At 53.2% G+C, this 25,097-nt stretch overlaps 1 protein-coding gene and 1 long non-coding RNA gene across 3 annotated transcripts in view; both read left to right on the forward strand.

The window, feature by feature from the left end:
• The first annotated feature begins 231 nt into the window (after window positions 1–231).
• EPHB2 (EPH receptor B2) overlaps window positions 232–25,097 on the forward strand; it is a 130,847-nt gene continuing 105,981 nt past the window's right edge. The window contains exon 1 of one of the 2 annotated variants that reach the window (XM_040533402.1): window positions 232–507. In XM_040533402.1, coding sequence (XP_040389336.1) covers window positions 423–507 — 85 coding nt within the window. In that variant the 5' untranslated portion in view covers window positions 232–422. The remainder of the gene's footprint in view (window positions 508–25,097) is intronic. The other variant, XM_040533403.1, reaches the window with a different exon arrangement.
• Window positions 21,972–22,647, forward strand: LOC121058193. The gene is made up of 2 exons (XR_005814110.1): window positions 21,972–22,104; window positions 22,265–22,647. It is a non-coding gene; the product is annotated as an uncharacterized LOC121058193 (long non-coding RNA).

Below are 25,097 nucleotides of genomic sequence, written 5' to 3' on the forward strand. Positions count from 1 at the left end.
GATTTGGGCTGAAATCACGGCTTTCTCTGCATGATCGACAGCTCCGGGCCGAACCATCGGCGGGAAGGGGGAGCCGCCGCCCGCCTCGCCCCCCGCCGCCCGGCCCCGCCGCTCCGCCGCTCCCCGCCGCCCCCAGCTCGGCCGCCGCCCCCCCCCGCTCCCCGCCGCCCGCCGCCCCCGCCGGCAGCGCGGCGCCCCGGGGCGGGGCGGGGCGGGGCGGGCGGCGCGGGGCCTCTCCCCCGCGAGCGGCGGCGGTGGCTCGGCCCGGCCGCGGCGGCGGGGCCGGCGGTGAGCTCCGTGCCCGCGGCCGTGCCCGCGCCGGCGGCGGCCCCAGCGAGGGGCTCGGCTCTGCTCTGAGCTCCGCCGCCGCCGCCGCTGCTCGCAGCCGCCGCTTCCATGGAGCGCCGGCCGCGCCGCCTCTGATGCCCGGCCCGGCGCGCACCATGGGGCCGCTGTGGCTCTGCTGCCTGCCCCTCGCCTTGCTGCCCCTGCTCGCCGCCGTGGAAGGTAAGGGGGGTGGGGGGGGGACCCCTCTGGGTTATCGCGAGCTCCCCTCGCCGCCTTTATTTTGTCTCTTTTATTCATTTTTTTTTTTTCTATTTATTTATTATTATTTTTTTTTTTTCGGGAGGTGGCACTTCCCTCCCCCCCCCCTCCCGCCGCACCCCTTCCGTGCCGCCGGAGGGGAGGCGAAGTTTCGGGGAAGTGCTGCCCCAGGTGGAGGTGCCGCAGCCGGAGCCCGGTGCGGAGCTTCGGTGTGGGGGGGGGGGAAGGGGGAGAGCGCCCGGACCCTCCCGATGGCTGCGTGGCTTTCTCCTGCCCTTTTCTCCGCCATCCCTTTTTGCCAAGGTGGGCATCCCTCGCCGGCACCTCCCCGGGTGCTCGCTGGGCACCGCGGAGCCTCCCTCCCAGGGATGCCCGGCTGCCCGCTCCGCCGCACCGTGCCCGCTGCCGGTGCTTGGGAGCGGCTCCGGGGCGCGCACAGCCAGGCCTCGCCGGCATCCTGGAGCCGGGGGCCGGCTCCCCGCAGGCTCCCCGCAGGCGGCACGGCTTTCCCGGCCTCCCCGGGAGGAGCCGGGCTCCCCACCGACTTCCCCCCCTCCCCGGTGCTGAGACAAAGCAGAGGCAGGCGGCAGGTGCGGACCTAGCGCGGGGTGGGTGCGCGGGGAAGGCGCCGGGCAGGAGCCCCCATCTCCCCGGGGGGGCGGGGGGGGGGGGGGTCTGGGGGGTCCTGTGCCCGAGCGCATCTCGGCTGCGCCTCCGCTGCACCCCGGGAAGCACGGCGCCAGGCCGGGGGTGAGCGCGAGGTGTCGGGCCAAAGGCTGGCCAGGCCCGGCGCGTGGCTGCCCTGCGTGGGAGGGCTGCGTCGAAGCCAGCGAGGGGGCTGCGGAGGACCCCCGAGGTTCGCTGGGTGCTCGCTGCTGGCCTTGGGCGTGGAGGCGCCAGGCGGTGGGAGCCGTGCGGACGGTGTTTGTCTGGAACGGGGATGAGGCACCATTTATTAAGTTGGAGTTTTGGGAGATGACTCATGGGTTGGCCAGCTATACGTCGTGATATTTACAATATGGGAGCTTGGCATAAATAGGACTATTTACGTTGCATCGGAGAGCGCTAGCCAGCTATGCTATTCAAATGAGCCTTGTATGGTTTTAATTATGGGGGGGGGGGGGGGTGATGAGCATGTTTGTGGGAGCATATGTGTCCACATGGGATGCGTGGCCCGATCAGCCGGCAGCACTGCCACTTACAACGGCGTTCGTGCTCAGCCAGCCGGGCCCGGGAGGGATCGGCCACGCCGAGGTGGTGCCGCTGACTATGGATGGGGAGGGAGGGAGGTGCCCGTGCAGGGATGGGGTGACACGTCGGGGTGATGCCGGGCGGTGCGGGGCTTGTTCCTGGCCCTGGGGCTGCTGTGCGCTTGCTTGAAGACGTGAGGAGCACGGGTGGCCTTCCCACCTCCGTGGTGGGAGCTGGGTGCACGAATGCTTGTTCCGAGGGATGGGGAGTAAGCATCTAGGGGCAAGGGGACGGTGAGTGCTGGTGGGAGGTTGCGCCCACCCTGGAGATGATCGCTGTGAGATGTGTTCCCGCAGAGGTGGGGATGCTCTGGGGAGAGGGCTGCTTTTGTGCTGGGCTCCAGCAGCCATCCCCATCTGGGGCTGAATGCCTTGTCTAAGGTTTGGGGGGTTCCCCTCTGTGCCCTTGCTGTTGCCTTTGGCCACGATGTGTGTATCCTGGGGTTGTGGTTGCTTACAGCACTGGTGTGGGCAACCAGCTACCGTGTCCTGGCCTTTTTCTCCTTGCAAAGCCTTCTGAAGAGCTAGTGAGGCAAAAGATGGGATGCAGCCCCCTTGGTGCACCTCTGCTCCTTCCTTCCCTCTGGGAGCTGCTGTTTCAGGCAGTGGCTCATCCCAGTGTTCCTTGCCATGCATGGACGCGGTGTCCATCTGCATTTCCTGGTGCTCTGGGCCCTGTTGGTGCAGGCAGACTGACCCGACGGTGCCCGATGGCCAAGGAGATGGTGGCTAGACCCTGCTGGGCACCTCCGCAGTGGCGATGCCCCCTGCATTGCTGTCACTGGCTCTGGCACATTCCCCACTGTGTCCAGGGCCAAAATGGGGGGAGTAGGGCACATTCAGGGAAAAATGAGTTCTGGTTATTTGCCCAGGGAACCTGCCTCCTGAGTCCTGTTTTCAGCTCTGCTACAGAGCTTTTCTGTAATGCCGGTAATTTCACTTGTCTCCTCTGTGCCTCAGTTTTCCTAATTACAAGGCGTAAAATAATACAAGCGTCTCTCCCAAGGGAGCTGCAAGGTTTTGTTAATGAACATGACAAAGTGCTTTGGGATCCGTGGTTGAAAGTGCACTGAGAATACAGTCTTAGTCAGGGTATGTGTGTGTGTGGTGTTTATTTATCTACATGCTCTATATTTCTCTGTACACTATATATTCACTTGCATTTAACAAACCTTAATTAGAAACAAAGCCGATAGGGAAGGAAATATAAACAGGAGTGTGCATGAAAATTGGAAGTTGATTACTCACTGGCCAGCAGAATGCATGTCTCAGGCTCAGGAGGAAAGGCTGTTTGGTTAAAGAAGGCTCTGTTAAAAGGAAATGTGAAAAGAACGTAAAACATAAATCAATATGGAAAACAGGGAGGTGGATGACAATGTACATAAAGCAGAGGTTAAGAATTGCATACAGTTGTTAAGGCAATTGCAAGGTAACATATCTGTGGCTGAGAAAGTTCAGGCTTATAAAAGGAAAGTTTTTTGTGTGTGTGTGTGTTTTTAAAGAAAGTCAAGAACAAAGGAGTCCTGGAAGGGTCTGGATCCCACACCAGTTGGTAACAGTACTGCTATCACTAACGGCTTCTCTTTGTATTCCTGCTCACATATGCTGCTTGCATGGTGTGGCATATCTGGAGTAGTGATACTTCCAAGGTATTTGGGGGGGGGAGCTAAGGATGGGAGTCATGTATTTCAAAATCAACAGCCTGGCTAACTCACATGCAAGAGAAAAAAAAACGAAGGCACTCTTCACCCCTTTGGAGTTAACTTTTCATAAACCTTGCAGTGCTGGCAGGTTTCCCGAGGGCTGGAGGAAAGCCAGCCGTGTACCAAAAAATGTGAAAGGAGAAATGAGATGGTCCTAATATCTACGAGGGCACAGCTAGCCTGGGAGCTGCACAGAGGCCCCGGCAGCTGGGCCCACAGGGGGTTGGACCCGTGCGGGCTCTGCAGGATGGGCAGCGGCGGAGTCTGGAGCGGGCGAGGGGACTTGCCGCTGCTGCACCCCGTAGGGTTGCTGAGCATCCTCCCACTCCTCTGCAGGGCTGTCGCTGCTCCAAGCCCAGCGTTGAGCCACAGGAGGCTGGTGCAGGAGGGCTGTATCCTCTCCTGGAGGCATACCTGGGGCGCACCGTGGCCGAGGGGCTGGGGAGAGCTGCATCTATGCACAGCTGCACGCTCCTGTGCCCGTCCTTTGAGCAAGCTGGAGGTGGGACCTGCTTGTTTGTGTTTAATTTAATAACGTGTTGTAATGTACATAATATACATTACGTATTTATTGCATTGCATACATGTGCATAATACACTGCATGTTGTGTTTTATGTATGCGGTGGAATATGGTAGTGTTAAAATACGGTCCTCTTTTTCACCCGCGTGGCCCAGGGGTGACTTGGTCGTGACCTGCTGCTGAGCACTTCTGCTGCCTCCCCCAGGCCCAGAGGCGGTGCAGGGAGATGCCAATTAACACAGCACTCAGCCTGTGCTTCAATTTATCTGGTGCTGTCGCTTCTTCTGCTTCCCGGTCTCAGTCAAGAAAGGCTTTGCCCACCTCTCCACGACTATGGGCTGTGCCAGGGAAGTTGCTATGACCCAGTGCCCCAGGGTAGGGATGTGCCCAGGCTGTGATGTGACCGCAGGAGCTGTGCCATGGTCCCAGTGATCCCACGTGCTTTTGGCTGCGCTGGGGCAACCTGGAGCAGCAGGTCCTGCTGTTCAAATGTGGGACCTGCAAGGCACACACGTGCGCCTCTCCCCAGGTGGGAAGCCCATGAGGAAAACCTGGGAGCTGTCACAGAACTGATCCAGATGACCTGTTCAAACCCGTGCTGTAAACGCTGTCCTGAGACCGGGCTGAAACCAAATGTTTGAAAAATTGGATTGGGGGGGAGAGCAGAGACCTTGGTTTTGGGTCAGTCCTCTGCTCTGACACAAACCCCTGATGCTGCCTCCCTCTGGTTCCATTTCCTGGGTTAATTTTTGACGAGATTTATTTCTTGGGCACAACTGCCCTTCCCATTGTTGGTGTGGCCAGGGCGAGAACTCCTTTTGGAGACCAAATAATTCGGTGCCCAATTTAATATCCATGTAGCTGTAGCTGCAGTTGCAGCACCTAGCACATCTGCTTCTCTGCTTCTTGCAGGTGGGAACACTTGCTCCCGATCCCTGCTGTATTTCTAGATTCTCTGGCTGATACAAACCCAGGGAGTAGGTGCTGTAGGGAGATGCCGTGGGGACAGTGCACCTGGCCCATTGGCTCCTGGGGACACCCCAGGGAGCGACCTGGGGGGGAACGGGGATGTGGCTGTGCCTTGGAGAAGCGTCCGAGGGGTGTCGGTGCTGCCACACCGCGGCTGTCCCCCAGGGCTGGGAGCAGAGGTCTGCTTTGCTGATGTGCAGACGGGCAAAAGATCTGTCTGCACTAGTCGGTGGGTGGTTGCCGATTGTGTACACATACCTGAACTGACTGAAAAGAGGGGTGGGCACCAGCATAGCTGAGAAACCTGCCTGAGAAGCTGGGTAAATACTTGATGCTGAGATACATCCCGGGCTCTCTGGTGAGTGAGGCTAAGCTCGAGTGCTTTTGTGCAAGTGCAGCCAGAGTGGTGATAAATAAGAGGCTGAGTCCGCTGCTCCTGCCCTGACATGTGGCCGGCTGCGCTGCACGCGTGTCTGAACGAGACCGTGGAGGTGGGACTTGTGCATGCACCTGTCTGGGAGCGGGCACGTGGTTCCCGTCTTGGAGAAAGTCGATTTTTACCAAGAAAAGCCCAGTGAGATCCCATCCACTGGTTTCTGATTTGCCGAGACACGAGTGCAAAGCACGACTGCCCATTCCCTGTGTGAAAAACCCAGCGTGAAGGAAAGGGGATAGGTAGGAGGGAGATCCTCGAAGGCAAAAGTTCAGCAGTTAGATAAGAGGGTAAAGATGGGGCCTCCCGTGATAACAGGCTGGCGAGCGCCCAGCGGCATGTGCAGGCGGGACCAGCAGCATCCCAGTGCTGTGCTGGGGGGGTGCTGGCACTCAGAGCAGGGATGCGGCCTTTCTGGAGCCGAGAGGCAGCAGAGCCCCTGCCACAAGCATGTGAGAAAGGAGAGGTGCCCCAGCGGCTTGCAGAGATATGTCAATACCGGTATTTTATATTGATATCACGTGTCTTGGGAATGTGCTGGACGGGAGGTGGTTTGTGCCGGGGTGCAGGCACAGAGGTGGCTGCGTGCGACACACCTGGCACCCGAGCTGAACAGCGTGGAGGTGAACGAGTAAGCCAGCGTCATGCTGTGCTGTGAGCCCCTCTCTGGATTTCCATGCTCAAAGATGAAGGGAGCAGCATTAGATCTCTGTTACCCATCTGACCTGAGTTGTGGCACTGATTGCCAAATGTTAAGGGAGGTTAAACAGGCTGCAAGGGCAGGAAACGCAGCTATAATTGCAGATGGTACTTGCCTCTGTGTAAACTGGGTAAATGTCACAAAGGGGCGTTATTCAGAAATTACAGTTTTAGTGACTGTGAATAATTGCAGCTCTTCAGAGAGCCCACGAGAGGAGGATCTCTTGATTTAGTCCCGAGCAGCACTCATGGTGCCGTGCAAGGCATGAGACCGGCTCCATGGGAGCAGCTGTACTGTAGCTCGGTTCAGTCTCCAGGTGGGAAGGAGAAAAGGCTGGTGAGCCGCAGAAGTTTGCAAAGCTTTATCAGTTGGTCCAATAAATTATGTTCTTTTCACTTCAAGCCTTCACATCCATAAAATCACCAGCACTTGAGAATACTATACAGTAACATTTTTTTAAGTCAAGCAAGGGGAACGACGTAAAGATGAAGCTAGCTGAGGGAAGCAGCTAAAATTGAAAAATACTTGCATGTCATGTGGGAAACTCAGAATGTGCGTGGCTGTTTAAAGTATGGGTTTAAAAAGACAAAAAATAGCCATCTTGATTAAACATCAGATTGAAGGAGGTCACTGGCAGTAAAAAGATGTTCTTCAGAAAATGGGAATGATGTCTAAAAGAGGAAAATAGAAAAAAATCATAAACTATGGCACTGTGAATGTAAGCCCATATATGGCTGGCTGAGAGGAGTTTGAAGAATAGTTTGTGAAAAGAAATGAACCCCACAACAAATAAAACAAACAAACAAACGAAAACCCAAAGACTCAGGAAATCAGAGAGTGCAAGGTTAAAAATGATCAGGAAAGGAGCACTTGGGGGAGATGAAGTCTGATTTAAATGTGTCCCCCCCAGAACGGCCATGGTCAGGGGCCTCTTGCAGAGGAACTTCCCTCTGCAGGGCAGTGCTGAGACTGCCCTGCAATGAAGTGGTGGCTTAGGAGGTCACATTTTATACAGTAAATCGGGAAAATAGATATTGGGGCCAGAGCAAATGGGACACACATGCTTTAAGAGCTTCCTGGGTGATCTCAGCAACTCCATGCTAGTAATTTTAGAGGAACTCTTACGGTTTAAAATCTGCTTAAAGGAGGGGAAGCGGAGTCATTTTTCCCTATGGATGGGATTCGGCATGAGGCTTGTGCTGTGCAACATATTTATAAATGCGTGAGAAAGGGGTGGGAACTCTTAAGCCAAGAAAGTTTGCAGATTATACAAAATTATTCAGGATGATAAAAACAACAGTTGTCTTTAAAATATTGTAAAAGGATCTCATGACACTGGATAACCAGGCTATAAAATAGCAGATTAAATGTAGTCAGTGATGAATGAAAAGGGATTCACATGGAAAAAAATTACCCTAAACCCATGCATGCACAGTGGCAGTCTTTAAATTACTTATTAGCATTTTAAGAAAGAGATCTTAAAGTCATTGTGGATGGCTCTTTGAAAGCATCAACTCAGAACTGGGAAAGGCTGGGAAAGGAGGATGAAGATGGTTACACAGGAGAGGTAGATGGGCCCAGGGGAACTCTTTGTGAAAGATGCAGCTTGTGGGGAGAGAGAGGTGTGCCAGATGCAGGAGGTGTGAGGAAGGTGGCGGTGAAGCAGTGACGATTCTTTGTCATTTTTTTTTTCACTTGGCCTTGTGTTCTCAAGGGGCAGGTTTGAAACGAACAGAATCAAACGGGTTTAAAACAAGCGGCAGTGGAGGGCGGAGGCAGAAGATCAGCATGAAGCCCACCACTGCACGCCCCGAGTCCAAAAGGACATCAGGAAGCCCTGAGTGCTTGCCTGCAGAAGGCATCCTCTTCCCTGAGCATCTGCTGATGCTGGAGGTGGCAGGGAAACCGGGAGGCCCTTTGGCTCTGCCTTGCCTGACAGATGTGGCAGCTGAGGTCTGCAATGCCAGGGAGAGGGCAGGGCCGAGCAAGGCACCTTGTCCCCGCTCTGCTGTGGGATGCCTGTGCACAGCAAGGCCCTGTTGCTTTCTGCTCTCAGTTTGGCTCTCAAGACTGCCTGCAGCCACCGAGGAGTTCATGTCGCTCAGTTTTGGTCATTGCTGTGGCTGTAATCGTGGACCCTTGTGGTCCTCCGTGTCTTCAAGCCTTATGCAGGGCTTGTCCTGCTCTTTGGATCTCACTCTGTCTGCTGGGGAGCCTGGACGGGGCTTCGGGGGATTTGTGTCGGGTTTTCCCAGATTAACCTGGCACTGAGCAGCCTGACGCTGCCCTGGGGGGGTTTGCCCTTTGGTGCCAGGGTTTGGATGCACTTTTCGGCACCGAGTGCCACCTGCCAGTCCTGAGACCAGCCCAGGGTGTGCCACCAAAGCCGTTAATTTCAGCAAAGTGCATGGGCAAGGCCAAGGTCCTCCGGCAAGCAGCCGTTAGCGCTCACCTTTGCCCAGCTCGGCGTTTCAGAGGGTGAGGATGCCTGGGGATGCTCACACCCTACTAGGGCCGTTGGGGCCGTGAGGATGGGAGGCGTTAACCTCTGCCTGGGGCCTGCTGGGGAGCGCAGGCTGGGTTTAGGCCAGCTGCCGGAGGAGGGGGAGAGCCCGGTGGTGGGGCCGGGCTCCCTGCTGCGGGAGGAGCCAGGCCGCAGTACGGCTGCTCCCGTCCACAGAACCCCTCTGTGGGGGCCATGCTTGTGGGAGCCCCCCGGCAGTGTCAGGGCCTGGCCCCAGGGGTGATGAGGGCGGCCGGGCGTGCGAACGTGCCCGAGGTGGAGGGGATGCCTCGAGCCACGCGGGCTCGTGCTCCCAAGGCCAGACAAAGGGAACAATGGGCTCAGCGGCCAGGCTCCTGGGCCCGCTTGTGGCTGGCTGCCGAGGCTGTGGGGTGGGAGGGGAGGGGGCAGCTGGCAGGCAGGCCGTGAATGGCTTGGCTTCCCTCTGCTCCCACCCAGGCTTTGAGGGTCGCAGGGTACCCGGCCTTCGGGAGAAACCGTGTCCCAGGGCACCTTCAGGGTTACCCCATGCTGAGCAGCTTCCTGCCTGCAGCCTGAAACGAGCCCCAGTCCGTGTGAGGTGCCACCCCAGCACCAGGCGGCTGCCATGAGACAGGAGGCTTTGCAGCAATAACCCAGGACTGGGCTCAGCTTGGGTAGGACAGGAACTCACCTCTTGGGCTGCACATCCTCGCTGTGGCTTGCAGAGACCCCAACTGGGGGGCTCCTGCAGCGCTCCCCTGCTCATGGTGCTGCTGCATGCAGTGAGAGAGAGGAGGGGAAGAGCCGGAGGGAAAGGGGGGCGAGGAGGCTTGAACAGGGGCTGGACTCTTTGAATCGCTTGTCCAGACGCTCTGTGAGTTTGAACAACTTCAGCAGAGGGATGCAGGAGAGAGAAGACATCTCCATTCTCCACAGCACTGATGCATGAGGGTTATAGGAGGCCTGCTGTGGATGGGAAGCCTCATGTGTATCAACGTGTAGCAGTGCATGTTCTTCTTATCCCAGAGTCTCCTGGGGCAAGGGAAGACTGATTGTAGCACTCTGTCTTGAAGCTGGGTGGTCTTTGGTCTGCAGAGAAGATCCTGCTTTTGTGTATCTGCTCTCCCTCTGCCTTTTTGAGCCTCTTAGGAGGCCACTCATTTGCACGGGGTGGCCACAGAACTGAAGTCCTTTTGGGTTCGGGTTGCTTGTTGAGACTAGAGTGTTGAGTGTGATGTCTCTGAGGACAAACTAGGCAGGAATGGCCTGTTCAGATGCCTCCAGATTTGTGCTTTGTTTTGTCTAAGACTCATGCATCCAGGCCCATATCTACCTGGATCTACTCTTACCTGCTCCCTCCAGGCGTACATGCTGCAGCAACTTTTTTTGGCTAGTGAAAAGTCCCTGGTGTTTGTGCTCAGTGTTTGAGTTCTGTGGTGGGCTGTGTTGGGTGAGGGTGATGTGAATCACCAGTCCAACCGAGACAGATGTCTTGATCCAAGAGACATGCCTGGGGATGACACCATCATCCCATATCTGCTGTCTATTCAGAGGATGGATCCAAAGAAGTTGTTTATAATCTTGAATATGATCTAGGAGTGCTCTCGATTGACAAATGCTGGTTTGCATTTTGGTGCACAGGGCAGCAAGCATGGTAGAAAGTCACAACCTCCCACAGGTCAGGACTGGGCCACCTACACGAGATGGTTGCAGTGGAGGGGTGCTTGAAGCAAGAGGCATGAAGAGAAGCCCCAGTGCACACATGAGAGGTTTGTGCGGTGGTGTGAGCCTGCAAGTTGGCTGGCCGGCCTGTGCACACCACATGGTTGGGTGTGAGATAGGCTGGAACACGTGAGGGGTCACATCTCGTTGTGTAGAGGTTATAGTCGCATTTTATGATTTGCTTTGCTTGTAATCCTGTTTCCAGGCTCCACAACTGTAACTCGGAAACCTTTACCATGAGCCTCACTTAATAAATCTTTGCCTTGTTTTGCTTTTAAGCCTATCTGGTATCAGGGGACAAAGCAAGCAGGAGAAATGCGTGAACTGGGGGCAGTGCGGATGAAATAAAACAAGGTGTACGAGCTGGCTGGAGCACGCTGCCTGCAGAGAGAGGGGGCTGGCCAGGCTGCAGAGAGTTAATTGTGGTATGCCAGCTTTGGGGAAAGCATTTCCTGCGGCGTGTCTCTCCTGCAGGATCCTGCTGTCTCCGAGGTTGCTTGTGGAGCGCCCTGTGAGCTGTGCGCTCGCCTCTGCAGAATGCAGGTGGCTGAGCACTACTTTTGTGCCTGTTTCCAGCCTTTGTATGCACGGCCCAGCCTGCGAGCTGCATGCGTGCACACCAAGATAGCACCTGCATGCTGAGTGTGGGCAGACACGTGGCTTGCTCAGCTCCAGGAGGAAAAGCAAGCTGGTGATTTTTTTTATTTTTATTTTTTACTTGTGGAAGGGGAGCAGAGAGTGGCAAGTAATCTCTCTGGAAGTCGGGCTGGCCTCGGGGTGTGTGCTCCTGGCATGAGGTGTGGTGCTGTGGCAGCGAGGGGGCAGCTCAGGGCAGGCAGGCAGAGCAGAGCAGCCCCACCATCAGTCCAAGGGGCAGTTTCCAGCCAGGCTCAGCAGTGTGGCAGGACAGGCAAAGCTTGGAGTCGCCCCATCCTTGCAGACGCTGGAACAAAGCCTCACACCTCTTCCCTAACTCGTGGGGTGCTTAGATAGCCCCAGTGTAACTGGGACCCTCCTGGGCTTTTCCTGTCCTTGGCACATGTTAGCACCGCTTTGGAGGCTTGGAAAGGATAAACACAGAAGTGTGCTTGATGCCGTGTGGAAATCCCTTGACAGCAGACACATAGCAGAGCAGCAGGGGCACTGGTGTGGGTTGCAGGAGCAGGCTGTGCCAGCTGCTCTGAAGGGGAAGCGGAGCCCAGCACCTCAAAGACTTGCTGTGCCTGTCTGCTGTACCTTTGGAGAACCTCAAAGAGAGTCCTGCACCGTGTCCTCGGACAGACGCAGAGCAGCCGGGAGCAGGGTGGGCACAGGAAAGGTGCTAATTAGGATGTTGGCAGCATTAGTAGGGGTTAGTGTCTGGCTAGTGGGAGGTGCTGAATGGGCAGTGCAGGGTCTGCTCTGTGTTGCTCTCAGCGTCAATCTCCAGGCAACAGCAGCTAGCAAGTCTGTGGGTGGGACAAGGCCAGCTCGTGTGTGTGATGGAGCCGTCCAGGGGCATGTGGGTGACAGTCAGTGATATGGCAGTGGTGGCCAGATCTGCTCTGAGCATCCCTTTTTCTCCTCCTCCTGGCTCCTCACCTTTCTTTCACCAAGGCTGTAGAAGAGATGGAAAGCAGAGGGGAGCGCCTGCCTGGCAGAGAAGTTGCTAACGATGCTTTTTTTTTTTTTTTTTTTTTGGTCTGATGTCAAAGTCTGTGCCTTCAGATTGAATAGCTGCCATGAGATTTTGCTGTGACTGACACCTGTTCTGGCTGGAGAGCGACAGCTTTTGATAAACACAGATCCTCTGGAAACGCTGAATTTACTGGCAGCTGCTCCCATTTGTCGTCTGGGTCTCTGTGCCTGGGTCTGGCTGATGCAGCCTTTGCGCCGTGCTGGGAGGTTGCCGATGCTCCTTCTTGCGTGGCTGGGAAGGTCTTGTGGGCTCTGCTGGTTTAACCTGTGGCCAGGTGCAGCTGTGTGCAAGTAAAGCTTTGCTGGGGAGCGAGTCCAAGCTGGTTCCTTCACCGGGCTGAGCACTGGGGCTGAGCAAGTGGCTGTCTCTGTCCTGGTGGGATGCGGCTCATGGGTGCCGGGTGTGTGCACAGGGGGCAAATGGGCATGGGCCAAAAGTTTCGCCTTATAGCTCATCCCCGCTGTTTGCTTTCATCACTCAGCGTTGCAGAAGCCCATCCCTGCTTAGCCGTGGGGCTGAGAGTGGTGGGAAGGTGAAGGAAACCTTTTCTGGGCCTGGCCCCGTGGTGCTGCTTTGCTGCTCCCTGCTGCGTTGTGTCTCTGTGGCAGTGTCTGCATAAGAAGAGGCAGGGGCGTGTGGGTGGCTTTGCATTTTGGGCTGCACGCCTGGAAAGCAAGGGGTGTGTGGGGGATGCTGCCAGGGGCTGCAATAGGTTTGGGAGAGGTGCTTTTGAGGAGGGAGGTCCTCAAAACCTCCCTCAAAAAAAGGAGAGAGGTCCTTTTGAGGACTTCTTGAGGGACTGTCCGTATTGTTTTGTGCCAGAGGAAGTGAAGCAGGTCACCCTCAAGTAGAAGTCTTGCCCTGTAATTTGGCTGGCCTAAATATGACCTGAGCTCCTGTCTGTGGGTGCTGAGCCCTTGGAAAGCTGACCTGGCATTTTACCATGTGTTTGGGAGGTCCTCGGTGTGTGGGCTATGCAAGGAAAAAAAGAAAAAAAGGGGATTTACTTGGCAGCTTGGGTCTCCTGCCGATGTCAGCCCTGGGTGTGTCATCCATGGGCCCTCTAGTGCTTGGTGGCTGGAGGTGCTGAGAGGGGCTGGGCACTGCCGCGGGTCTCCTGGGCATGCCAGCAGGGATCATCGAGCCGTAGCGGTGTGCCTGGCCTGTCCCCATCCCGTCCCCCAGCAGAGTGCCTGCTCCCTGGTCCCCTCCCTTGTGCTCTCCTGGGTGTCTGGGTGGTGCCTCGTCTCCCTTGGCCACGTCTGGCTTGGGGTGTGCAGGAGCGGTGGGCAGCCCCAGATGTCTGAGGGTTCTCCCTCCTGCTGCTGGCTTTCCCCTCCTGTCTTTCCCCATCAGAGGACGCCTCTGCCTCCTCGACCAGCGCGTCTGACAGCACCCAGCTGCAGGCTCCTGCCAGGGCTGTATCCTCCCCAGCACTGCGTGGGGCTTCACAGCTGACAGGTTGTCCCTTGTCATCTCTCATCTTCATCCAGGATGCACCGGATGGATTTCCATCAGAGCTCCCATCTCTCTGCACACTGCATATCTGGGGGTCCGGCCTTAGTACATTGCTGGAGGGAGAAGCCACGCAGATGCTAATGGCATCAGGTGATAGCATCGGAAAGCACTCCCCAGCCTCCTCCCTTTGGCTATAGGAATGTGCTGCAGGCTTGCGCCGGGCTAAAATAAAACTGCTGGCAAAGTCCCATCCCACATAAAGAGACCGGTTGTACACTGAAGGACACGTTCCTCTTTCGGCTGCTACGGGTGGGGATGTTCGAGGCAGGGTTTCTGAGGTGACCATGTCTTTCATTTGGTTATGGTCATGCGGGAAAAGGATTGGAAATCAGCGTGATGGTAGTCGTTAGTGCTCAGTGTGGTCTGGAGTTGGAACTCTGAAAGGCCACCTTCCACGGCCATGGGTCAGCAGGAGATTTGGGAGCCCACCTGGTGGGCAACGGGTGGTCCTGAGGGAGATGCCACGTCATGCAAGGGAGCCTTAGCTGGGTATCATGAGGGCAACCAAACTGATGTATGAGTCAACAAAGCAAAAAAAGAAATAGTCTTTGTTCTCTTCCAGATCTATAACAATAAAACAAAACAAACGTTGTGTTCAAATTGCCTGAAGATGCTGGTGCAGTGCCTGCTGGATCTTGTAGGTTCTGCTTTCTGAAATGCCATCCACCGGCCGCGCTGAGTTAGACCCTGCTTGTCTGATGTGAAGCAGTCCTGCTCCCCAAGAACCCACAGGAGCGTGGAAGGCTCAGACTGTGCACAATGCGTGATGGCAGAGGGGAGTGAGGTGAGAGGTCTGCCCTGGGCTCCTACCCCTTTTTCCCTTTCCTTCTAAGCTGAGCTTAACACAGAAGCAGAGCTTAGTACAGAAATGCTTCTGCATCACTCACTGGTACCCTGTGCTGAGCCCGGGCACTCTGCTGCTGAACGGGAGGTGCCTGCCTGTCCAGTCTCTCCCCTCTGATTTTTATTTCCTTCTCAGGCGGCCAAATCAGAGCATCTTGGGGTTGGTTTGTCCCTGCAGAGGCTCTGGGTGGCACCCTCAGGGTGACAGCCTGAGCAGCGGGCAGCCTGTGCAGGACAGCAGGGGGACACAGCTCAGATCATCTCACCTTCGTGTGAGATTGGCCCAAAAGGCAGCTTTCTAACCTTTCAGAACGTTTTGCTATTGGATTTAGTTGGTGTCTTAGGAGGGTGACAGAGGTCCTGGGACTGCTGCTGGGAGAGGACACTGAAGACCCTGGGACACTTCTGAGTGCGTATTTTTGCAAGAGCAGCTGCACCTCCTGTATCCAGCTTCTGGGACCCAAAAGGAGTCCTTGGGGGTGCTCGTCCATTGACTCTGGGCTGCAGCAGGGGTAAACGTCTGCTTGAGATCAGCACGGTGACTGCCATGTAGCTTTTATTTTGGTCTCTGAGGATAACGAAGCCTGTTGGAGGTGCGAGTGGCGATGGCCTGCGGCAGGGTTTGCAGGAGCAGCCGTGTCACTGATACGGCAGCAGGGCCCAGCGGGCTTTAATGCTTGGAATAGTTTTGCTGCTTGCATTTGCAGGGCTCCGACAGGGATGAGACTTGCTGGTCTCCATGGTTTTATGTGCCATGGGACTGTGCCAACAGTTTAATCACAGCTGAACCCTCATAGAGCAGCATAAAAAATGTTGTAGTTGGGATTAGGTTACCCATCCTTCCTATAAAAGACTCTATAAACAGTCCATCAAGCCCAAGAATTCCTCTGTTGGCTGTGAGGTCCTTTGCTCTTAATGGGTCTGGCATTTGCTTTGACTAAGTCTTTTGGCGGGGGGGAGGAGGCACTGCTTTAAAGCAGCCCCCAAAGAACGGCTTTTCTGCTTGCATTAGTGGGGGAACCCAACTGCGCTGACTTGGCAGAGGCGGTGTTGGATGTCAGTAGGTCTGGCTGAGGAGGCAGGGGGTAAGAGGCAGTGGTGACAAGCCCAGAAGGCACTGACAGCAGCAGCTGCTCTCTTCCTATTGCTAAGGGATTTTTCGGGATGGATTTGCCATTTGCTGGGGCACTGGGGAGTGCTGCCTATCCTCGGGGTGGGCGAGGGCCTGAGAATTTCCTTTTCCCATTTTCCAAAACACCTCCAACCTGTCTTGTCTCTGTTGTAGTTTGGGCAAGTTCCCCACAGCTCTTGAAAACCCTAAAATTCAGGCTGGACACTGAGTGGTCTCTTTTTAGCCATAGGTGCACTGCCACTATCACCTCCACATGTGACGCCTGCCATTGAAGAGCCCCCAGTTTAATAGCACTTGTGAGACTTTAAGAAAGTGCATTGGGCATTCTTGTTCACCCCTTCCAGAGCCACGGGAAGGTGACAGATGAATGCATGTGGTGCCGAGGGTGGTTCCCGTCCCAGCTGCAGCATCCTTTTGCCAGGACAGTGCTCACCTCATTTGTGTCTTGGGGTAGCTCAGCTGTGGGACAGAGACCTTATAGGTGCTCCTGCATGGCACAGTCGTCTTCAATTTCCTGTAAAGGAAAATCCCTTTTTAAAACCATGATCATACTCCTCCTCGCAGAGCAATGGAAAGGAAGAGTGAAATCCTGGGCATCTCCTGAGTACTGTGTTGCCCTTACAGCTGACAAACAGACTGGGTTGTCAGCTGTGGTCTGCTCTGTGTCTACTTTTCCAGGTAGTTGTACAGGGAGAGCCTCAGAGATAAATCCAATGTGTTAAAGAGGAGTGTGCTCATTTGCACACCCGGACTTAGGGCTAATCCCTCATGCTCCCAATGAGGGCCCTGGCTGTGTCGTCAGTCCTGTTGCGGACACCTGCCTGCCTGGATGAAGACCGAGGCCGTCCTGTTGTTTCACGCCCAGCAAACGTCTGTCGGGTGGGAACAGCTTCTGTCCCGCTGTGCCAGAGCTGGGCAGGGGGTGGAGGTGGGCAGGGAGGCACTGAGCTCCCGGGTTCCCCCACTTCACTGTCACGGAGTCACTTGGGCCATCTGGAGTTTTTCCTGGCTGGTGCTTGCATCCGCTGACCCACGCCAGCAGTCCCTTCAGGGGTGTTTGCTGGAGGAGCCCAGGCTTTCCAAGGCCTTTCCAACACAGTTTGAATTATTACCAAGGATTGTGCCCCCGGCCCTGCCCCAACTTTCCTTAGAGGATGGTTTGATCACTAGAACAAAAATGGGTTTTCTAAAGTAAGCTGTTAGCAAGAACCTCTCGCACAGTATCCTGCAGAGAGCAATTCAGCCCACTGGTCTAGGATGGCAATTGTAGATCTTTTGGCTTGTCTTCAGAGGCCCATCTCTCTCTGTCGTTACTATCTGTAGAAAATTAACGACTACACTAAAGTCGAAGCGTTATTGTTCTGTATGGCTAATGCCAGGTGAGGTGAATCCCACATCCTTTACCTGAGGATGCTCTGTGGGTCTGGGAGACCATTAGATATTTCAGCGTCGGTTTCCTTCGTCCCTCTCCAGCAAGCTGAGCGTAAGGCGAAAAGGAACCTGGGGCCGGTTCCTGCCGAGCCCACTGAGGTCTGTGGGGGCTGGCAGCGCTGGGAATTGTTACTTGAAACCTGCCCGCTAATCAGCTCTTAATCCCTTTAGCGTGTTTTCGGCGATACGGAGCAGTGCTGCTTTGTACACCCGGGCAACAGCTCGCCTGTCGCTGGCAGCGCTGGCTCTGCCTCGCTGTGCTGCCGTCACGCCTTCTGCCTTCAGTAGCCAGAGAGCCTCTTGCATGGGCACGGTTACTCTCACCAATCAAACTTGTAATCTCAGTGAAGAATGAAATCAGATTTGTTTGACAAGACGTGTTTCCCGTAGAAGTATGTTGACTGGTGCTAATTATACTCCTGTTCTTTAATTCTTTATAATTTGAATTGCATCAGCATTTTCATTATTTTCCCAGAAGTGATTTCAGGCTAAGCGAGACCTTGAATGCCTATGGTTTTACTGCATTATAATCATAGTGCATCTACTAAACTTGATCCTTCTTGTGCACTGAGATGCTTCTGTATTATTGTCTTTAAGGACTTATCAGCTTTCCTTAACTCTTCTTCTCCTGGGCATCTTCTCATAGAGTCTTACTTGCTGATTCTTGAAGCCTGTTGAGTCTTTCCCTGTGAAGTGATAGTGTTTGATTTTTTTATTTTTATTTTTTTAAGTTCTCCCTCTCCCGGTTCCAGTCCCTGAAGTATTATGAGCTCAGTCGGAAGTTATCTCCTGCCTTGTGTTCCCCACTGACTGGTGGGGCTCATGGTCGGCGCCATCTTTTCCTCACCCTCCTGTTGCAAGTGGCCAAGATCTTTCAGAAGTCTGCTCCTGCCTTGCAGAGTGCTTCTGGGCTCATCTCTCCTCCCTTTGGCAGAGGAGACAGGGATGCTGTCTGGAAGCATGGGACTGGAAGGAGCTGTGTGGGTTTGCTCCACTGCCCAGTTATTCATGCTAGTACTAGAGCCAGTCTTTGGAGCTTTCTTGTGGTTTTATTCCAATTTGATGTTAATGGCTAGTCCCAGAATTTGATTTTTCAACCTATTGTGGAGGTGTCTTACAGGAATTTCATGTAGCCATGGTTCCTTGGGCTTGTTTATGAAAGTGTCATATCGGAAATGCCCAGAAATGAAAATAAACGATGGCAGTGGCTTCTCGTAGCTCCACAAGGCACCTTGTCCGTGTAGAAACGAGCTGAGTTGTTTGGTCACCATGTGGCCTTGATGCATTTATTCAGATTGTGGCCAAAGGCTTAGTTATTTTCTAGGTGCTTGCAAATGGTTTGCGTGATTTTTGAGAGAATTACAGTCAAACAGTCCCTGGGTCATTAGTTATGTATGAGCTAAGGAATCCTTCTGCTAACAGGAGGAAGCAGTCCTGTCCTCCAGGGGCCTATGGAAATAAAATCCTACTTTCCTAGTAAACACACGGACTGTGGACATCTTTTACAAACCTTTACAAAGAACTACAGCAAGGGAAGATCTGATTTCATGTAGAGCAAAATCAAATCAAACCAAACCAAAACACCCTGAAGGTGGTGCAGCACTGAAAGGTGACAGGGTCTCCATCCATGGGCATTTTCAACACCCATCTGGACAAGGCCCTGAGTAACCTTGTCTGCCATGGGAATTAGCCCATCTAAGAGTAGAAAAATGAACTAAACATTCTTCAAACAACTTTTCTTCTCTGTTTCTACAAATTCTGAAATTTTTACTTGGCATTTTGCCTTTGTTCTTACAAAAACAACACATCTTTTTCTTCATTCAGCCATGCCAGATACAGGTTTTCCAGAGGTTTTCCTTATGAACTTGCTTCATTTCATTCCAGTCACAATAAAATATGGGTAGCCTGCTTAATCTTCCATTTTTTGTATGTCGCCTTTGTAGGTGCAGTTTTCACCAGTTTTGTTACTCTTAGGTTGGTTTTGGTTAAAGTTGCTTTCTTCATGGATTGTCAAACTGTAGCCTTAAAAATAGAAAAGGTTGTATAAGCTCTTCTTTGAAAACCCCTCTGATTTTCATTTGTGCTTTTTTGTTCCTGCTACTGGTTGACTCTGCCTGGAAATATTCTCAGATTTGGTAAATTAATACATTTGGAGCATCGGGCCAATTCTGGGTTTGGCCTGTCCTCCCTTTCCCCAGTGCAGGCTGTGATCCCCAGAGGTGGTGCAATTACTTGCTTCCAGTCCAGTGATTCAGCTCTCTTTCTGCCTCATTATGAGGTACAAAATTGTAGACCTTGGGGTCTTTAATGGACTTTGTGCATTAAAATTATGTAACAAGCCTGTCCTCACCGATCGCAGGGCGTGCTATAGTGTAATGATGACAGATATTGACAGGTACTGAAGACAGCGGAGTTTCAAGGCAGTGTGAGAAGCAGAAACCTGATGGCGAGAGCCGGGTTGCTGGGTCTATGTCCATCGCACGTTGGCTTTCCATCGTGTGTTGTTGCCCCATTTAAAATCTTGAGCATGTTTGTGATTTATACTGGTGCAGTGTTGGCTCAGCTAAACCAGTGCAAATTGAGATGTCTTCTCTGGCATCCTTTTTGGATTAACTGCCCTCTGATGAATTTACAGTGTAGGCTAGTCCTGGTCCTAGCTCTGTCTGATTGGCATGTGTACTGGTTTCATACTGATGGCTGGCTAAACTCCCTCACTACCCCTCCTCAAAGGAACAAGAGGAGAAAATATGATAAAAAGGGCTCCTGAGTTGAGATAACAACAGAGATCACTCTCCAATTACTGTCATGGGCAAAACAGACTCAGCACAGGCAGTTTAATACAATTTATTGCCTATTGATAACAGACTAGAGCAGTAAGAACTAAAAGCAAATAAAAACACCTTATCCCTCGCGCCCCTTCCATCTCCTCCCCCAGAGCAATGCAGGGGAACGGGGAATGGGGGCTGGGGTCAGTCCCTAACATTTCATCACCTGCTGCTCCTCCACGGTCCCTCCCTGCCCCTGCTCCATGTGGGGTCCCTACCACGGGATGCCGTCCTTCCCAAACTGAGCCTGTGGGGGCTTCCCACCAGCAGCAGCTCTTCAAGAACTCCTCCAATATGGGGTCCATACCATGGGGTCCATCTGTCAGGAGCAACCTGCTCCAACCTGGGTCCCCCACGGACGGCAGCTGTGTTCAAGGAAAGGTTGGACGTGGTGCTTAGGGTCATGGTTTAGTGGGTGACATTGGTGGTAGGGGGATGGTTGGACCAGATGATCTTGGAGGTCTTTTCCAACCTTAATGATTCTATGCTATGATCCTCCCCCTCAGAAGCCCTAGACAGATTCCTGCTGGAAGAAAATGCCAAGGGCCTGCAGGGCCATGGCTACTGGCTTTACAACCCTTTTGTTCTCCCTTGGTGTCGTGCATGCAGGGGTATGCATCCTCTTGGTACGGAAGTGTCTTAAATAAACATAAGGCAGGAGTTTCTGTGCAGAGGTTGTTTGGCAGCTGGTGTTCTGGGATCAGATTTTTATGTTTCATCTCTGACAGCCTTAGGCTTTGATGAGTAGGTGCTTGATGAGGTTGCCACATCTCAGCTCAGAGGCATCTACCTCTACTGAGAGCCCCCCTCTCCCCAGGGCATCTGGGAGCATGGAGAGGAGAGCCTGAGACTCCCCCAGCCTCAGGAGAGGCGAAGTACTAGAAGTGAATGGGATGCTTCGGGACTGAAGAATGACCACCGGTGGCTGGATTCGAGAAGACATGCAATGGCAACCTCTCCTTTGTGACCAGGAGAGGTAATCTATTTCGCAGAAGGAAGGACCATCAGCAAAAACAGCCAAAACCAGCTTTCAGATGAGGAGTCCTGCCTAGACATTTGGTGGTGTCTCACCAGGGAGAGTCTCTGTTGGTTTTGGGCTGTGAGAGTTCAGTTGTCTTGATGTATTGCTGCTTGTTAAGGAAAATGAGTAACTTTGGCATCCGCTGAAAGGTGGGGCGAGCCTCTGAATTTGCAAGACAGATGCCAAGGCACAGAGACTCACACTCATAGCCACGAGCCTGTTGTTAGGCCAGGAGACCCCGCGTTATTCATGCCTCACTGACTTCGTGCATCTACTGGATTTTTGCTTTCACAACACAATAAAGAGAAAGCAATTTTTTTTTTCCCCACTAAGTTGTAATACTAAACAGATGGCCACTGTGGAGTAGGCAGAAAAGACTGTGCTGTCAGTGGGATGGGGTGGCTCCTACATCCTTGGATGGTTAAAGTGGAGATAGGCCTTGATGACATAGGAGAGTGTTTCCCAGACCGTATTTCCAGCCAAAAATTCAGAATTGTGCATTGTAGCTCAGCTTGTCAGAAGAAGAGGACATTGGGGTGGCAAACTGGGCTCTGGATGAGACAGTGGCTTGCATCATTATGTAGGGAGACATTGTTCTGGGGAAATGATTGGAAACTACATTTGCTTACCTTCTAGGAGACCAAAGTTTTTCAACGCCATCAGTAAAACACGGCATCTCTGTCTTTGATCAGAGTAGGAAATGTTTTCCAGCTGTGGTGAACCCAGTTCCTGAGGGTTTCAGGGTTTTTTTTTTTCCAGTTTCCTGACTGGGGACCCCTGCCCCATTCAAAACAGTGATCAGGATGCCTGTGGATTTGTCCAGTCAAGTCCTGAAAACCTCTAGTGCTGAAGATCCACCACCTCTCTGGTGGCCTGCCTCAGGTCTGTACTGCCCTCCTGAGGAAGCGATATCCTAAATAATCTTTTAATATCCAACCTGCACCTCCCAAGTCACAATTTATATTTTGAAAAGATCTCGCAAGGGTCAAAGATGCTCCTGCTGGTGTCACCTGCTGTTCTCATTTTATGGGATGACATTAGTCACTGTTCTCATTTTATGACATCACATACCTTCTGTGTAGCAGGGGATTGGTGAAAACTGTTTTCCCTTCATTCCTTTCACCCTGTTCTTTAGTAAATTGTATCTTTCCAGGAACAGTCAGGTTTGGGGTTTAAACCATGTCTTCGTATTTTCTTCCGTTACCCTGCCCCACATGATGATGGTACATAAAACGCATTCACCAATGGACACAATCCCATTTTGCCATGGATCTTCAGGGTCCCGGGGACCCTATGCTGGGTGCCTGAGAAATGAAGCACCTAGGAGGTGGGAGAGGAGCTAGCTCATGAGTAGCTTTGTCTGTAAGGCAGGGTACAATACTCCTGCTGTGCACAAACTATAAAAGTCTTCAGACATCTATGAGACTTTGTAGGAGTGGTGCTGAACTAAATACCAACTGTGTTTCAGAGTTTCTCTTTCCTTTTAGGAATAATTTGCAATCATACCACAGCTTCAAAAAGCATCTGAGTCAGATACGAGTGAATTATTTGCAGACAGCAGATCTGTTTTCTCCTGCACAGCAACAGCTTGAACAGTCTGGAGAGGGAGGTTTTGCTTCTTGCAAGTGGAGGATGCAGCACCATGCTCCAGGAGAGGGCTGCTGGCTGTCTCGGTGAGACATCTGGATGTGCCCAAGCCCTAGCCGAGCAGGCACAGCCGGACCTGAAGGGTCCTGAAGAAATGCTCTCTCCATCCCTGTTCCCACCTGACACGCTGGCCCCTTCCCATCAGCTGCAGTGGCTTTTTAATAGCCGTTTCCCTGTGAAATTGGAAGGATTGCTGGCTGTGAAATACAAATGGTATGTACTAAATGCTGTGTAATGGATTCCTCTTGAATCATTTCGTGCCTGCGTGTTTCTAATAAAAGGTTTTGGGAGCGGGGTGGTTTGCTGGCTGGCAACAAGGCTGAACAGTGAGGAGGCTGAGTCTTGCTGCGGGGGCGGCAAGTGGATGACCCAGCCCCTGGGTGAGCACTGGATGTCTGCAAACCAGCCAGCTCTGAAATGCTGTGGGGGGCGATGCCCTTTGATGGGGGCTGTCAGTATTCTGCTTTGCTAGGGAAAGTGTGCTGTTTGAGGGAAAAGGACAGCGACAGGGCTTGCTTTTCATTATTGTGGGGCACAAAGCTACCCATGAGGACATACCCCATCTCCTTTTGCTCAGGCTGGCAGTAACGATGTAGAGATCATGGGGATGTGCGGCATAGTCCTTTAGTGTGGAGGAAAGTACGTGGGCAGCACGTGGTGCTTTCAAACTGAGGGGCAGATGAGTCACCCTAAGAGTTTTACAGAGGTAAATGGGGTTTTCAAGCCATTTATGTGTAATTCAGCAGCATTATGTGTATGGGGGGAGGTTCCCGTGGTATTTGAGCAAAAAAGGATTTTATAGGCCTTAGTGCAGCTTTTGCTGAAGGGGCTTAAAGCTGGCTAGTCAGAAGAAAACACCATAAGTGGGTCATCAGCACTTTTTGGGCAGCACTTCTAATGAGATCCCTGTCTGCAGCAAGTACCAATGTTGGAAGAGTAGTAGAGATTGGGGAGGATAGATTAGTTACACCCAAAACAGTTTGGTGCGTCATGGGAACAAAAGTGTGTCTGAATCCGGCCAAGCCCCACTGTGTGTCTGGGAGCAGAAGGTACAGCCCTTGGCTGTGGGGCAGGAGATGCTAACTGGGATGTCTTGGGCTCTGGAAGGACTTCTGAAAAGTGTTTTCCTGGTTTGAAAGAGCTGATCAGATACTTGCTTGATAATGCAGGACATATCAGTGAATGCTTTTTTTTGTGAAATGGAGGCTAGACCTGGATGCTGGGTCTGTTTCTGGTATTTGCGTTCAAAAGAGAATCAAAATCAAAACAAAATACCTGCAGTCATGACTCAAGGTGTGGAAAGCCTGCCCATCACTTGCTTTATCCATCAGATTCAGGAGTGTCTTCTGCCTTGTCTGCTGGTCCCGGCCTGGAGGAACGGTTGTTAATAGTGAAGGTCTGCGTAATTTAGCAGGGCAGGACTCTGTGGCTTGGAAGCTGGACTAATTCAGATGAGTAGAGGAGCATGTTTTTAATAACGTGCCTAATTAACTGTGCAGCAGTTCACCCAGGGATGTAGTCGATTCGCTATTGCTGGTAATCTGTAGATCAAAGGTGACTGATTTCTCATAAACAGTTTTTGACCCCCATGGCTCTTCCCTCTGGCTAATACCCCTCTGTCTCCAGTGTCCTCAGGCATGTGCTGGGCTGGACAGCCAGGCAGATAGCCTGACCAGTCCTTTTTCTGTCTTTGAAATGTGTAAGCCTATGTTCAGCTGCAGCAAAAGCCTGTTCCTTTTGTTAAAACTTCTCTGGAACTGTTTGATGGAGGTGCATGCTGCGCTGGCTCTGCTCACCCCACCATGTTGGGTGCTGCACGGCAGGGAGTGGGGTCAGAGGGAGGAAATATTTCCCTGGTAATACGTACCCTACAGCAGATTCAGACTGCAGGGATTCAGTAATAAAAACAAAGATGGCTGGACGCAAACCTAGAGAGCTGCTAACAGTCTTCGATCAGGGTTACCCTGCTGTGTGACAGCTCAGAAGGCCAAGGGGGGACATCTCCTGTGTGCTGTGGCTTTGTTCCTTGATGTGCCGGGGCTGGGCAGAGCTACTTGACAGCCCAAAGGGAGCTCACAGGACACAGTGTGGTGCTTTCTGTGGTCTGTGGGTTTCCAGATGGGGCCCAAAACGAGCACCTGCACTGCCTGCGGTTCTGCGCCTTGCTGCCCTCGTTCCTCTCAGCGGACGCCCACAGCCAGGCTCTGTGCAGGACCTCCAGCAGTGCCTGGGTGGCTGAGGCGGGTGGCACAGGTCTCCAGCCACATCCACTGCCCTGTCACGAAGCAGGCCAGGGAGGGCTTTCTGTCCTGGGAACCTTAAAAGCAGTATTGGATGCTTCCTTCTGAAAGGCTCATCCTTGTCTAGATAAGTGCGGGGAAGTCCTTCGGCCCATGCTGGCCAGTGTCGGACCAGATGTTCGTGCTTCACCCAGCTGACCTCCGGATCGATGGAGCCGGGAACTGTTCTTTGTTTGCTTGCCGCCACACTTGGACGCCCGCTGCCATATCTGTGATGACTGGCTTGGCCTCAGACAGCCACCGGCCCGCAGGGCTGGCGTGGGGGCCCTTCTGTCCCCAGGGATTGGGATGTTAGTGTGTGGCAGGGTGCTCCTCACTCAGCCCTCCCCACCTCCCTGCAGCAAAAAGGGGTCGAAGCTGTTTTAATTGTGGG

The sequence above is a fragment of the Cygnus olor genome, chromosome 21 (assembly GCF_009769625.2).
Source record: "Cygnus olor isolate bCygOlo1 chromosome 21, bCygOlo1.pri.v2, whole genome shotgun sequence".
In the NCBI taxonomy this organism is placed as follows: domain Eukaryota; kingdom Metazoa; phylum Chordata; class Aves; order Anseriformes; family Anatidae; genus Cygnus; species Cygnus olor.